Source organism: Salvelinus fontinalis, chromosome 3 (genome assembly GCF_029448725.1).
Source record: "Salvelinus fontinalis isolate EN_2023a chromosome 3, ASM2944872v1, whole genome shotgun sequence".
Classification (NCBI taxonomy): Eukaryota; Metazoa; Chordata; class Actinopteri; order Salmoniformes; family Salmonidae; genus Salvelinus; species Salvelinus fontinalis.
The window spans coordinates 51,794,842-51,808,923 of record NC_074667.1 but is presented as its reverse complement, the minus strand read 5'-3'; the positions used below and the strand labels follow the sequence as shown (position 1 = coordinate 51,808,923).

Below are 14,082 nucleotides of genomic sequence, written 5' to 3'. Positions count from 1 at the left end.
GGATTGTCTTTGTGTGATAGCTTTGTGCCAAGGGCAGGGGCGGGCGGTGCGGCCCAGACTGAGAGGCGCCTCGGCACACCTGGGGAAGTTCAGGTTAAACTGCGCCACATTCCTCAACACACAGCTGATTGAAACATTAACAAACAGTAATCCACAAACCAGGCCGCAGATGGGTGGGGTGCTCTACCAAGAAAGAGACTGACTGTTATAGATTCTATTCCCACACAGAGACAAAGTATATAGTAATAGCACGTTTATACTGTAACATAAGTACGCTAAATAATTTAGACTATTTTAAATTAAATCTGCGTAATATGCTTAGCCTACTTGTGGATGAAATATGCCACGTTTTCTGTTATTTTTCCAATAACAATAAATCCCTGTTTGAACTGGCTTTTCAATCATACATTTTTTCAGAGGAAAGTTAGAGCCCTCTTACAGGCTACAGACATCAATTCAACGTCTGTTCTACGTTGGTTCAACGTACTTTCATTAAAATGGAAGTGGAAACAATGTTGATTGAACCAGTGTATGCCTAGTGGGTTCTGACTGGGAAGCTTTTGTAGGCTACAGATGGGGCCTAGCTTACACTGTAATATATGCCTAACATTTGTTTGCCTTAATGCCGAATAATCACAAAACAGCAAAATTATATTGTATCTTTCCTGAATACTTTAGGCATGCATGCGTATTGTAGCCTCTGTCTATGTTTTTTTTGAATACCTTATAATATACCGCACCCATGTGGCCGCTTGGTAGACTGCAGTCCACCCAAATGACATCAACTGTTTGTCTTGTTCATGGTTAATTCACATGCTATAAAAACTGGCACCAAGTGATGGCAGCAATCGAACCACAGCTGTCATTTGTGTAAAACAACCACTATGCAATGTTATTGGGATGTGGGCTACACTCTTTACAGTTACATTTTTTCCCCACTCAATTCCTTCTTGTTGCAGTAAAATATACTGAACAACAATGTAAAAACAGAACATGCAACAATTTCAAAGATTTTACTGAGTAACAGTTCATATAAAGGAAATCAATCAATTGAAATAAAATCATCAGGTCCTAATCTGGGAATACAGATATGCATCTGTTGGTCACAAATATCTTTAAAAAAGGTAGGGGTGGGGATAAGAAAACCAGTCAGTATCTGGTGTTACCACCACTTGCCTCATGCAGCGTGACATCTCTTTCGCATAGAGTTGATCAGGCTGTTGATTGTGGCCTGTGGAATATTGTCCCACTCCTTTTCAATGGGTTTGCTTAGTTGCTGGAAATTGGAGGGAACTGGAACACGCTGTCGTACACGTTGATCCAGAACATCCCAAACATGCTTAACAGGTTACATTTCTGGTGAGTATGCAGGCCATAGAAGAACTGGGACATTTTCAGTTTACAGGAATTGTGTACAGATCCTTGCGACATGGGGCCATGCATTATGCTGAAACATCAGGTGATGGTGGGGGAGGAACGGGCCTCAAGATCTCATCATGGTATATCTGTACATTCAAATGACCATAGATGAAATTCAATTCTGTTTGTTGTCCGTAGCTTATGCCTGCCCATACAATAACCCCACCATGGGGCACTCTGTTCACAACGTCGACATCAGCAAACCGTACGCCCACGACGCCATACGTGGTCTGCGGTTGTGAGGCCGGTTGTATGTACTGCTAAATTCTCTAAAACTACGTTGGAGGCAGCTTAGGGTATGGAAATTAACTATTTTATCTGTCAATAGCTCTGCTCTGGTGGACATTCCTGCAGTCAGCATGCCAATTGCACGCTCCCTCAAAACTTGACACATCTGTGACATTGTGTTGCTTAACACAACTGCTCATTTTTGTATATCTCTCTAGTCACCCCCAAAACCAATTCTTCCTTTGGACGCCTCTCCTTCCAGTTCTCTGCTGCCAATGACTGGAACGAACTACAAAAATCTCTGAAACTGGAAACACCTATCTCCCTCACTAGCTTTAAGCACCAGCTGTCAGAGCAGCTCATAGATTACTGCACCTGTACTTAACCCATCTACAATTTAGCCCAAACAACTACCTCTTTACCTACTGTATTTATTTATTAATTTATTTTGCTCCTTTGCACCCCATTATTTCTGTCTCTACTTTGCACTTTCTTCCAATGCAAACCAACCATTCCAGTGTTTTTTAGTTTTTATTTTACTTGCTGTGTTGTACTCACTTCGCCTCCATGGCCTTTTTATATTTTTATTTATTTATACATATATCTGTTTGCCTTCACCTCCCTTATCTCACCTCACTTGCTCACATTGTATATAGACTTATTTTTTTTATTTTTTTCACTGTATTATTGACTATATGTTTGTTTTTACTCCATGTGTAACTATGTGTTGTTGTATGTGTCGAACTGCTTTGCTTTATCTTGGCCAGGTCGCAATTGTAAATGAGAACGTGTTCTCAATTTGCCTACCTGGTTAAATAAAGGTTAAATAAAAAAAGTAAAAATTTTTTAGTGACCCTTTATTGTCCCAAGCACAAGGTGACCTGTGTAATGATCATGCCGTTTAATCAGCTTCTTGATATGTCATACTTGTCAGGTGGATGGATTATCTTGGCAAAGGAGAAATGCTCACTAACAGGAATGTAAACACATTGTTGCACAACATGAGAAATATGCTGTGTGTATGGAACATTTCTGGGATATTTTATTTCAGCTCATGAAACCAACACTTTACATGTTGCGTTTATATATTTTTGTTCAGCACACACACACTATACCTGGGTTGCACCTGTGAAATACGCCAGTGAATGCGAATTGAAGCAGTATATATATAAATCATGGGCCCCCAGATAAGTAATAATAGTATTAGGCTTGAGGTGGACAGTGTCAAGAGCGCCAACCTCTGGTGTTATTGCGCCACGAGAAGGACAAAGCAATTTGACCCTGATTTGAACCTTTGGCGCACGTGTGTTAATATGCCAGCCCGATTCTGATAAGACCAATTGGTGATATAAATTTTCACCCATCAGATCAGCTCTGAAAAAGATCTGATGTTAAAGGATCAAAAGACCAAATAGTGAAAAAAAAAAAAAAAACATTTCAGGATTTGGCTGCTCATCTAAACGCAGCCTAAATTAGGCATTATTTACATAGGCTCATCAATCCATTGGTAGAGTAGGCCAAGATTAACCTCCATCGCACTCGGTTTTTGGCAGTCTTTTCCAGCTTGTTCCACCCTATGAAAAGTTCTTGGTGTCCGTCTCAAGATCCAGAGATGAGCCATGCCTCAGACAACCCTCAATTCTTCTTGATCAATAAATTGTGGACAAAAGACAACTGTTGGAGCCATGAGTGTTTAAATAGAAATTTGTATTTACATCAATATCAACATCAGTTAATGCTAGCCAAGTTCCTTTGGAAAGCCACTAACCATAACCCTTACCCAACCTTAACCTTTTTTTTTAAAGTCAACTTAGAGATGTCCCAAGGATCCAGGATAGCATGGCCCTATCAACATCGAGACAAAAACCGTAGGAATACACATCCTGTAAAACAAAGGAAAACTACAAAAATTAACATACCCAGGTGAATCCTTTGTTTGACATAATGAAATTACTTATGTAGAAATGCAGTGAAGTAATCAACCTGGACAAAACAGAATGTTATTGTCAGGAAAAAAAGAACGGTTGATATGCCTTTCATTCTGTTGCATGCCACTGCAAAGGGCTTCGACCAGTCACTGAATCACCCATCACTGCTACTGTTAGCTACCCACTGGCATCTGAACAACAGTACTCAGTCCCCTATGCTATCAGTACAATATCATAATATGCTGATATGTACCTAGTTACTGTCCGCATATACAACTCGTAGATAAAAATGTACACTGTCAAAAACCATACAAAGACCTGGAAAAATATCTTTGGATTGTGCAAGATTTAAGGTACATTTCTTGGAGTCAAGAGTAACAGTCAAAGGACATAAAACACTAGTGAGAGCTAGGAAAGAAAGGAAGAACTACTTTATAAACAGTCCCTAGTCAATAACGCCACCCCATCTTTTCTATAATACTCATACACATGCCAACACAGCAGCTTGCCAGGAAGCTCTGCTCATTTGAAAGACTGTCCTTTCTTCATTCACTGCAATCCAGTGTTAGTTTCCATCACCACCAAACCTTTTGATAATTTCAAAGCTCCAAACTGTCAATGCACCACATCCAAATAAAAGTGCTTCTAAAAAGAAACACATGGCTGTTATCACTTAGAAGAAACATGTTCAGAGGATAATGACAAAGCGGGAAACCCTCACTCAGTTCAAAATGTTAAAATAAACTGCAAACTAAAATGGTATTGAACTTGTAGACAAATACACACGTAGAATTTGACCAAGTCTCATACTCTGTGCAAAAAAAGTGATCTATAAAAAGCATGTGCGATACTTTTGTAGCATATTTACAATTCGTATTCACATTGAATAAATTGTGATATTAATACTGCAGTACCGTTTGCTTATGAGTTTGACACTCAGTTTCCATCTAAAGCATAGAAAGTTGTATTGCTTGAATCTGCATAATATAGAAATAACCTGCGCAAATAGCTCCCAAAATTTAAAAAAATTGAGGGGCATATCCAAAGGATAAAAGAAAAAGAAACCAATGCTGTGAATGCATTGCATCTTGTAAGGCTGTAATGACTAAGAAATATTGCAACAATCCTTTTACATAGAAGCCCTCTGGTAAAGTGCAGCCATAGCTAGTTGTACCGTATCCCATCCTGTATCAAATAGATTGTGTTGCCTAGCACACATACGATGCGGCCTCCTCTGGTGTAGCAGACACACTCCCACAGGAAGAACAAGCAGGGCCTCTTCTTGAACTAAGTCATACACACTCCACCCAGAGAGGCAAGCCTACAACGGGAGGCTGCATTAGGTATGAGGTGTATCTTTATTCCAGAGTCTCTCACTGTGTAGTTGGTTTGTTTTCACTGTGGCTTATTATGAGTGTCCGCCGGAGAACAGTGGAGGGAGAAGATCTTGGGGCTGTGTCCGGTGGCCCTTAGCCATCCCTTCTCCCACCCACACTGCAGACACATAGGTGGGGCACTGCAGTCTTTGCTGTCCTCCTGGTGAGGGCACTTATAGATTACAGAAATTTTCAGCAATACTTCTGTAAATGACAAAATGGATGGACAGATGTTACAATAAATCCACACTGTTCAGGCTGAGCTATCAAACCACTACCGGGAAGTTATTACCTTTAACTATTTTAATGTATTAACACATTTCAAACAATCTACCTGTTCAGGTCCCATTGGCATCCGGCCCATTCCCATGGAGTTCATGCCCATCTGTGCTCCACCAGCACCACTGACCGGGCCTGGCCCGCCCATGGAGCCATTCATCATGGGCCCCCCAAACTGGCCTGGGTTCCCCTGCTGGGTGAACTGATGATGCTGGGGGTATGAGCTGAAACACAGAAAGAACAGAGAAGATCGAGAGAACAGGAAGTAATGTTTTCCCCCCATTATATTCAGCGTATCAGACATACTTGTTCCGTGGAATTCCACCCTGTGGCCAGCCTTTCATGTCTGCTGACTGGTACATGGGGCCGCTGTGGGGGTGGTGTTGCATCATGGGATTCTGAGGCCCTCCCACACAACCTGGCATCATGTTGCTGGGCGGGCTGCTGCCTGCACCTACAAACGAGTGGTCCCCCTGCTGGCTCATTCCTGTAAGGACAGCCAGGTCTTAGAATGAACAATGCATACTTGTAATGATGTGTTAAAAATAGCAGTTAGAAAGAGGACAGCTAACATTACAACCCCTATGAACGGGCAAACTCCTTGTCAGAAGGGTATGAATGGGAAAGGGAGTAGGGACAGGAGTATAGAGCCTTCTATTTTAGAGAATAGCCAATGGAGGAGATGCATCAAGCCTAATAAATAAATGGAAATGTATCCTGGTCAGACCATAGTTTCCGCCGTAGTTGAACTGCTGCTGTCCTGGCTGGTTCATGGTGGGTCCTGCCATTGGGTTGTCCATGCCTGCAGGGGCCGTGATGTTAGGTGGGGGGCTGAAGCCTCCTGCTGCAGCCTGTTGCTGCTGCTGCTGCATCAGCATCATCATCCTCTGTCTCCTCATCTGTAGTGTCATCATCTCTCTGCTGCGCTGAGCCATCATCTGAGCATTCAGGAATCCAGGCTGCCCAAACAGACAGGGGAAAACACTGATATGACTACAAGCATTTCGCTACTCTCGCAATAACATCTGCTAACCATGTGTATGTGACCAATAACATTTGATTTCCTGCATGGCAACAGGATGGGTTTAATCAGTGTGTGTGTGTGAGAGCGAGAGGTGGTCTGCCCTACCAGATGTTGATTTTATGGAACATGACATGGGCGTGGTGTGACTACCTACCTGACTCCCCATACTGGGCTGCATCCCAGGCCGCAACGTGGGGTTTCCTGTAGGGGTATTCTCCATCTTGACGCCCATACCCTGACGGGTCTGGTTCATGAACTACAGAGGGAGAGAATAAAGTTAGTCACATTTTCCATCCATATAGGTGATCCACCTGCCTGCGGTCACGTGCCTCTACATCTAGACATCAATCAAATATAGCCTTTCCTGCAACTTTGAAGAGACGTGTGCCATATGCTCATACCTGCTGGCCCTGTAACCTCTGCACCAGCTGCTGTCTAAGGGGCTTGATGGCACTCATCATGCGGGGTCTCATGTTGGCGCGGGGGTGGCCCATCTCCCCCATGCCAGGAAAGCCCTCTGAGCCTTGCTGGCCCCCCATCTGGTTCATCATGGGGTTGAAACCAGCAGGGGACTGGCCCTGCATGGGGTTACCCCCATAAGCTGACTGCATGCCCATAGAGGGGGGTCCTGGGTACCCCTGGCCATACATGGGCTTCTGCTCCATCCCCATGGAGGTGTCTGGTCCTGGGCCAGTGAAGGGCTCCGATTGGGGCCTCCGCCCCGGACCTGGCTGTGGCTCTGGACCATGAGTCTGTGAAGGAGAGAGGTTAGACATGGTCAATATAACAGTATGATTCTTGTCACATGGTTTATAGGCAGTGTAAATTAAGGACTCAGCTCCATGTTATCTGGAAGTCCTCATAAGGTACCTGTCCTACGAGGTCGGGGATGCCCAGGGCCCGGTCGATTTCCTCCAGGGCGATAACATCAGTGTTGTTGAGCAGAGAGTCCAGCTGGTCCAGCAGTGCCAGCTCATCACTCTGCCCCTGGCTGGTGGAGGGCGGAAGCAGGAGCTCATCCAGGGGGTTCCCAAACTGACGCCTGGTGCACAACAAGGAGGGTTAGTAGAGTACAGGCACCAGTTGTACTGTATACAGAGGAGCCAACACACTCCAGACCAAGTGCTAATTATGTTTGGGTTAACAGGAGACAGCAAACAGATGAGGGAGGGAACAATGACGCAGACAGCGAGTGTGTATAAATGTGAGTGTGTTTATGATTAAGATGGTTTTTCACCTATTTGTGTAGGTGGGTGGTCTGTCCATTCCCATGGCACTGTCAGGCCAGGAGGGGGAGTGAGGTGGAGGACCCTGCCCACTGAAGGGACTCATCCCCATATTCACCTCATTGGAAGCTACAGAGAGTAGAATTCAGCATGAACCAATCATACACAAACATGAACACGCATAGAGTTGGTCATAAATACTCAAACAAACTACAAGTAAAATTCACTCACCCCGCCACACACACTACATACCCATTTCCATGAGTTGCTGCTTCAGCATAGACCTGGTGTTGCCAGGTAAACTATTGGATCGGTTGACCAAGGGACCTCTCATTACGCCCTTGGAGATGAAGTCCATCCCTGGCCGGCCCATTGAGGGGTGTCCTGGTGCCCCCACAGGACTGCCCCTGGACCTTGGCATCCCCCAGTCACCTTGCCCTGCCATGGAGGGCCGCTGTGGCATTCCCATAGCCCTGTTCATACCTCCTAGGGAACAGTCTTGTTAACATCCATTAACTAAATACATCCAACTGTAGTACTGAACAGCAGTGCTGTCATTGGAGTGTAATAAGGAGAGGCCAGAAAGATCACTAGATTGAGAGGGAAAGAGGCAAAATCCACATGCTGAAACCAATCAACCCAACGTAAGTGAGCAAGTAATTTATTTGTTGGCGGCACCACCCTGTGGTGGACACATACCCATGCCTCCAGGTCCTGGAAAACCGTTGGTCATGCCTGGCCGGATAGGGGCCTCCATGTTCTCCAGTTTGATGAGGGTGGGGCAGGGGACGTTCCTCCTCCCTGCCAGGCCACCACCACCATCTAGGGGCCTAGCGTCCAATGACAGAGCCCTTTGGAGGGAACCACGCTGGGCAGACATCATGGCTTCTCTCCCCCCATCTGGAACACACAGAGGAAGGGTCAGTACAGGCCAATGACAAACACTCTACATATGGTAAGGATGTATGGTTTGCTGCATAAGTCATTTAAAAAAAATGGGCAACATATTAGCACTTCTGGAATTATCTATTCAGAATTAGCAGCCACTCATGCTAGTTTACCATGCAAACTGTCTGGGCCACTTCCCCGCTGGTTCCCCCCTTCTTTTCCTGCTCTGGAGTCGGGCTCGGGATAAAACCCAGAGCTGGAGTTCCTGCAGCCTCCAAGAATTGTCTCCAGGGTTTCCAACTGGGAAGGAAAACAAACAAATGTTAACAAGCTGCTCTTTGCTGAATAAATATAAATTAATTAACCATAGGCACAATGTCTCTCCTACCTCATCAGGCGGTTCAGTCTTGACCTTCCCCACCATGGGGTTGGGTTCAGAGGTTGTGACCCCTGAGGCTCCCCTCCCCTCTAGCTCATCCAGCTTTGGCTTGACATCCCTCCTTGCCCCTTCGGAGTCGTCCTTGTTGAGGAGGTAGTGGAGGAGGGCGTGGGTCTTATCCTTGGGGCTGTGCAGCTCTTGCTTCATCTCAGCCCCCCTTGCCCCTGGCCCCAATCCTGGACCTCCTGGCCCAGCCTCTGGACCACCATCAGTGACCTTTCCCGTGGCCTCAGCTGTGATGCGGGCCACCTCATCTGGGGTGTTGCCATTCTGCAGCAGCTTGTGGAGTATCTTGTGCTTCTCCTGCAGGGACTGGTTGGCAAAGTGTACTGCTGCAGCCCCTGTTCCTAGGCCTTGCTGTCCCACTGCAGCAGTAGAGGATGACACACCTGTGGAGGGGCTGGGCATACCCCCCATGCGCTCCTTGGCCTTAGAGCCCATGGGGGTGGTGCCAAGGCCAGCCTGGGGGTTAGGGGGCACTTGCTCCTCAGTAGGGGACGTGAGGAGCTGCAGGAGCTTCTTATGGCCCCCCTTGTTGTCAGGGCCCCGTCTGTTGGCTTCTCCCCAGGCTGGGCCCTCCCTGTTGGCCTGGCTGTCTGGCTTGTCTGAGGTCCCCTCTGTGGTGGGGGTATGTTGCTGCTGCTCCCCTCCACTGGCCAGTGAGCTACCCGGGCTCTTTGAGTCTGAACTGCCTGGTTTACAGACCGTGCCCTGCCCCTGGCTTTGTCCCTGCTGGGTGGAGTTGATGCTTGGGGAGCTGTCAGGCTTCTGTGCGGGTGGAGAGGTGAGTGCAGGTAGAGAGGTGCCCACCCCCTCACTGATGGCCTGGAGGGCATTTAGGGAGCTGCTAGAGAAGCCAGTGCTCACTCCAGACCCCCCTGGGTGACCCGAGCTCATGGGAGAGTGCATACCTCCTGGGGAGAAGGGGCTAGCGCACATTTTGGGGCTCCCCCTTACTCTAGGGGATCCCATGATGTTCTGCTGGGGGGCATTCATACCTGGACTACCCTGGGGTGGGCTAGTCATGGCCCCCATGCCGTACCCCGCTCCATGGAACGGGGCCTGCTGCTGCTGAGGATGCTGTAGATGCTGCTGATGCATTCCAGGGAGGCTCATCTGACTCCTCTGGTTCATCCGATTTATCTGGTTCATCTGACTCATAGAATTAATCTGGTTCATGGAATTCATCTGAGAGTTCATTGGATGCATGGAGTTTGTTTGATTAATGGAATTCATCGGACTCATATTGTTCATTGAATTCATTTGAGAGTTCATTTGATGCATCGAAGGGTTCATTTGATTCATCGAGTTAGTCTGATTAATGGAGTTCATCCTGTTGCCAGCTGCATACGGGGGCCCGCCTCTCTGACCCACGTGCCCCTGCTCTGCCCCTATGCCGAAGGCCCTATTCATGCCACCCATGCCCCCCCCAGGAGCCATGTTTATCTGGGTGTTGGGGAGGCCCATGCCCTGGTGCCTCATCACACCCCCCTGGTTGGTTTGGAAGCCATTCTGCTCCCTGGCAGGGAGAAGGAGAATGAGAAGTCAGGAGTGGGAAACACCATCTACAATACAGTAAAAACCTCAATCTGACCTACTACAACTGGACAAAGAAAACAGTCAAATCCTACACTGAGTGGGTGATGGTGATGCCATGGTTCTGAGCGCACCAAGCTGACATACTAACCTCTGTAGCAGGTGGGTAGAAAGGAAGGTGGGTGGCTCATTGGAGGTATGGTTACGACACAGTTCACTCCTGGTTTGAGCAGTGACCGGGGTGCCGTCGGAGAGAGAGAACCGGTAAGATGGCGTCTCGGCACGGCCATGCAGGAAGGCTGGAGAGAACGATGAAGACAGAAAATGAGACTGACCAACCAAAATGCTTATCACCTAATAGTAGTCTGTTATAAATTAGGAGCAGAGATGCTTTGTACTTGTGCATTTGTTGGTCAGTATCAAGGTGAGACATTGTGAGAAGACATGGTTATATTGCAGGGAGCCAGAAGAGAAGAGTATAGCAGAGAGACTTACCCTCCTGGTAGTGACGTTTGTAGGACCAGGGCTGGCCCTCGCTGCGATGGAGGAACATTTGCATGCAGCGCCTCACCAGGTCCTCCCAGCCTGGATGCATGGTGGTGTGGAGAGAACTCTGCTGTTCGATCTCTATCAGTTTACCTATCAGACAACACAACCACAGGGGTCACATACATTGCAACTGTATTCTTATTTCATTTTGATCAACAAATGTTGTGTTGATCAAAATCAAATTATTCCATCTGTGTCCAAGACTCAAATTCATGTTCTAAAACAGTACAGTCCTCAATATATGCAGATCAATAGACAATCCCAACAGTTTGAGAGCGTGTTCGGTTACTCAGATTGAACGAATGGCGCGAGCATTTGAATAGAGAATGAACACGTGACTGTAGTGCGTTTACAGTCGTCTCACCTGAGAGCTCATGGCGGGTGCTGAACCTCTCGGTCCTCTCCACTGCATTGACGCGACGGGCCACGCAGATCATACACGACTGCAGGTCTGGACATACACAGCCATAGCCCAGTCAGTATACACAATCATTCTCAAATAAACCTAGAGCAGGCTCTACAACACTTCTGTCCCAGTTCCCATAATACATTTACAGAAAGTCAATGTGAGAAGTACAGCAGGTCTGCATCATAAATAGAAAATACACATTTAACTGTTAGACATGATTGAGGATGTCCTGCCCCTAGCCCACTACCTTCTCCTTCCTCCATCATGGCACGGGGCTGGGTCAGGGCGAAGCACTGCATGGTCTCGTAGCGCTGCCTGTTGGGACCCTCAGACGGACCATGGTTCTGATAGTTCTGTCCGTGACCGTATTTCACCAGCATACGACAGTTAAAGGTGTGGCTCTTCTGCCGCAGTGCCTCTCCTCCCCATGACCCACCATTGGGTGCTGGATGAGATAAAGGGACACAATAATTACTTTCATGCCATTCTGCAGTGCCACTAAAAAAAAGTGAAATGGCATATGTTCAAGTTTTATTGGGACTGTGTCTCGCACCGTTGTTCTTGGGCAGGTTCTTGTGCAGCTGTTCCCGGTCATCCTCATGGAGGATGTTGTAGACAGAGGTATTGATGAGCTCCTCCTGTTTGTACTGTAGGTACTGGGTCACGTTGTCAGACACAAACACAATACTGCCCTCCCGGTTCACCACAAACAGAAACCCATCCAGTGCCTGAGGCAGAGGAGAGAGGGAGGAACAGGGGGAGATAATTGTGTTTGTCAATAACTATCAATACGAATGTTTGTGACCAGCTGCACATAAATGAGCTATTCACAGTCTTGTATGTCACCGATTCAACATAAGGAGGTGAACCTAATTCCACTGCCCTTTGACCCCCACCCTGTACACAGGCTAACCTGTAGCAGTAGCGGTCCCAGATGGTCCTTGTCAATGACCCCTTGACCAGTGGAAGACACATCTGCCTTCTGGACGTCGTCATCGCTGCATGAACTCTTCCCTGCAGAGGGACAAGGATCCACAGTCACTTCACATTAGAAAAGGTAAATCCAAATATTATAGTGCAACACACATTGCAGGACATAACTCTAAACAAGCAGCTTGATATCCATTGTGGAATTATGAGGATAAATTAGAAACTGAAAAACAGTTTTGCAGGAGACCAAAATTAGCCTCCAGACACCAGTTATCCAGCCAACCATGTCACTAAAAATTAAACTGTCCACCACCAGGAGGCAGTATTAACAAAGTTAATACACTTATAAAAATACCATTAGATTCAATCATGATATAGTTCAGTGTTCAACATATTCTGATTCGAAGAGAGATACACTTGGAAGGGAGATCTTGAACAACAATAGCTTGTGGTTCTTTATTTAGAGTTACACAAGGCTAACACTAATGTGAGGGAAGAGATAAGAGTAGAACTAAATTAGACAGGAGTAAAGAAATTGGAGAAAAAGAGGGCAAGAGATAGGTGGTTAAAAGGTAACAGAACAAGAGGGTCTTCATCATTCACTTCCTGTAATTATGACAACTTGGCTGTACAAAGCTCCAAGCAGCAGCAGCCAGCTGTGGCCCTGGGGTGGATACCAATCCAATAACTTTCCTTCCTTCTCACCGGTCTAATCCGAGTGAATTGCATCGGTATAAACTGCACATAATTTACCTGAAGGCTAGATGGAGCTAATACCATACTGCTTACACGATCCAACCACTTCAGAGCCGCAAAGGGGGGGGGGGGGGGGGGGGATTTATGGAGCTAGAATCCCTCGCTTATCTTGAGAGCCCTCCCCTTCCACCCTGCTCTCCAGTCCCATCCGTCTCTCAGGCTGGGCCTGCCACTCCAGTGCAAACAGACACATGAGCCTGGAGCACCATGGCCTTGAGCCATCACCACAACGACTCAATTACAGGTGTTCATTTCACCCAAACACCGAGGCCAGGCAGCCACCACCTAACAGCTTCATCACTGACAGTCTACAGCCCAGGTTGACACGGCATCCTCCTAATCATAAAACCATGCACTGAGCAAATACTACAGCAATGATTTATGAATGACTAACCATGTTCTCCTACCTCCTTTTTTTGTTAAGCTAAAATCAAAAACATGCTGATATTAAGAGGACACTAGTGGTATCAGTAGAGAGCATTGGGCAGCTGGTACCTTGCTCTTTGATTTGCCTGATCTGCCGGACGGTTTCCTTGAGGATGGCACATTTGTCTGGCTTCACGTTGAAGCTGACCATGTTGCTGAGGTTGGCAGAGATCAGCTCAGCCAGCTCCTCGATGTATTTACTCTCCTGCTCCCTTCTGCGCTTGTCACACCTGCAGGGTGGGGGAGGGTACGGTCAAATGTGTCACCATGACAACCACACCTATCCCTCCATAATGACCAGAAATCTATGGGAATGAAAAATAGATATTGAAGCCAAGGAAAGGGGCATTTCACAGAGGCTAGGGAGGAAAGACAACTCTTTGCTTATAAAACACACTAAGACAGGCACACACAAAGAGAGAAAGGAAGGAGACGCAGACGGAGACACAGCTCCCAACAGTGACTCGCCCAAGGCCTGGTGTATCACAGGTGGAGATCTTGCGTTTCCGTTCGGAGCACATGGGCGCCATGGAGTTGTCTGCCACGCCACTCATCCTCAGCACATATCAGCACCTGGGGAGACAAGACAGATCTGAGACGCAGACACTGACTGACATGTGACCAGTGCTACTGACTGGCTTATGGAACTTCATTCCGCTCCGATTTATG

The 14,082-nt window shown here is 46.8% G+C and overlaps 1 protein-coding gene across 9 annotated transcripts in view; it reads right to left on the bottom strand.

Moving 5' to 3' along the window:
• Window positions 1-3,337: 3,337 nt before the first annotated feature.
• The window catches only part of LOC129851080 (nuclear receptor coactivator 3-like), a 29,290-nt gene continuing 18,545 nt past the window's right edge, over window positions 3,338-14,082 (bottom strand). For 7 of the 9 annotated variants that reach the window (XM_055917281.1, XM_055917284.1, XM_055917283.1 and 4 more), the window contains 20 exons: window positions 13,882-13,986; window positions 13,483-13,643; window positions 12,215-12,315; window positions 11,855-12,029; window positions 11,549-11,746; window positions 11,257-11,343; window positions 10,839-10,982; window positions 10,495-10,642; window positions 8,757-10,326; window positions 8,542-8,668; window positions 8,180-8,380; window positions 7,733-7,966; window positions 7,492-7,609; window positions 7,125-7,296; window positions 6,656-7,006; window positions 6,409-6,510; window positions 5,958-6,189; window positions 5,537-5,717; window positions 5,286-5,454; window positions 3,338-5,155 (listed from right to left, as the gene is read on the bottom strand). In XM_055917281.1, coding sequence (XP_055773256.1) covers window positions 5,144-5,155; window positions 5,286-5,454; window positions 5,537-5,717; window positions 5,958-6,189; window positions 6,409-6,510; window positions 6,656-7,006; window positions 7,125-7,296; window positions 7,492-7,609; window positions 7,733-7,966; window positions 8,180-8,380; window positions 8,542-8,668; window positions 8,757-10,326; window positions 10,495-10,642; window positions 10,839-10,982; window positions 11,257-11,343; window positions 11,549-11,746; window positions 11,855-12,029; window positions 12,215-12,315; window positions 13,483-13,643; window positions 13,882-13,967 — 4,569 coding nt within the window. In that variant the 5' untranslated portion in view covers window positions 13,968-13,986 and the 3' untranslated portion in view covers window positions 3,338-5,143. Of the gene's footprint in view, window positions 5,156-5,285; window positions 5,718-5,957; window positions 6,190-6,408; window positions 6,511-6,655; window positions 7,007-7,124; window positions 7,297-7,491; window positions 7,610-7,732; window positions 7,967-8,179; window positions 8,381-8,541; window positions 8,669-8,756; window positions 10,327-10,494; window positions 10,643-10,838; window positions 10,983-11,256; window positions 11,344-11,548; window positions 11,747-11,854; window positions 12,030-12,214; window positions 12,316-13,482; window positions 13,644-13,881; window positions 13,987-14,082 lie in introns of those variants that run through there. The other 2 variants (XM_055917289.1, XM_055917290.1) reach the window with 2 other exon arrangements.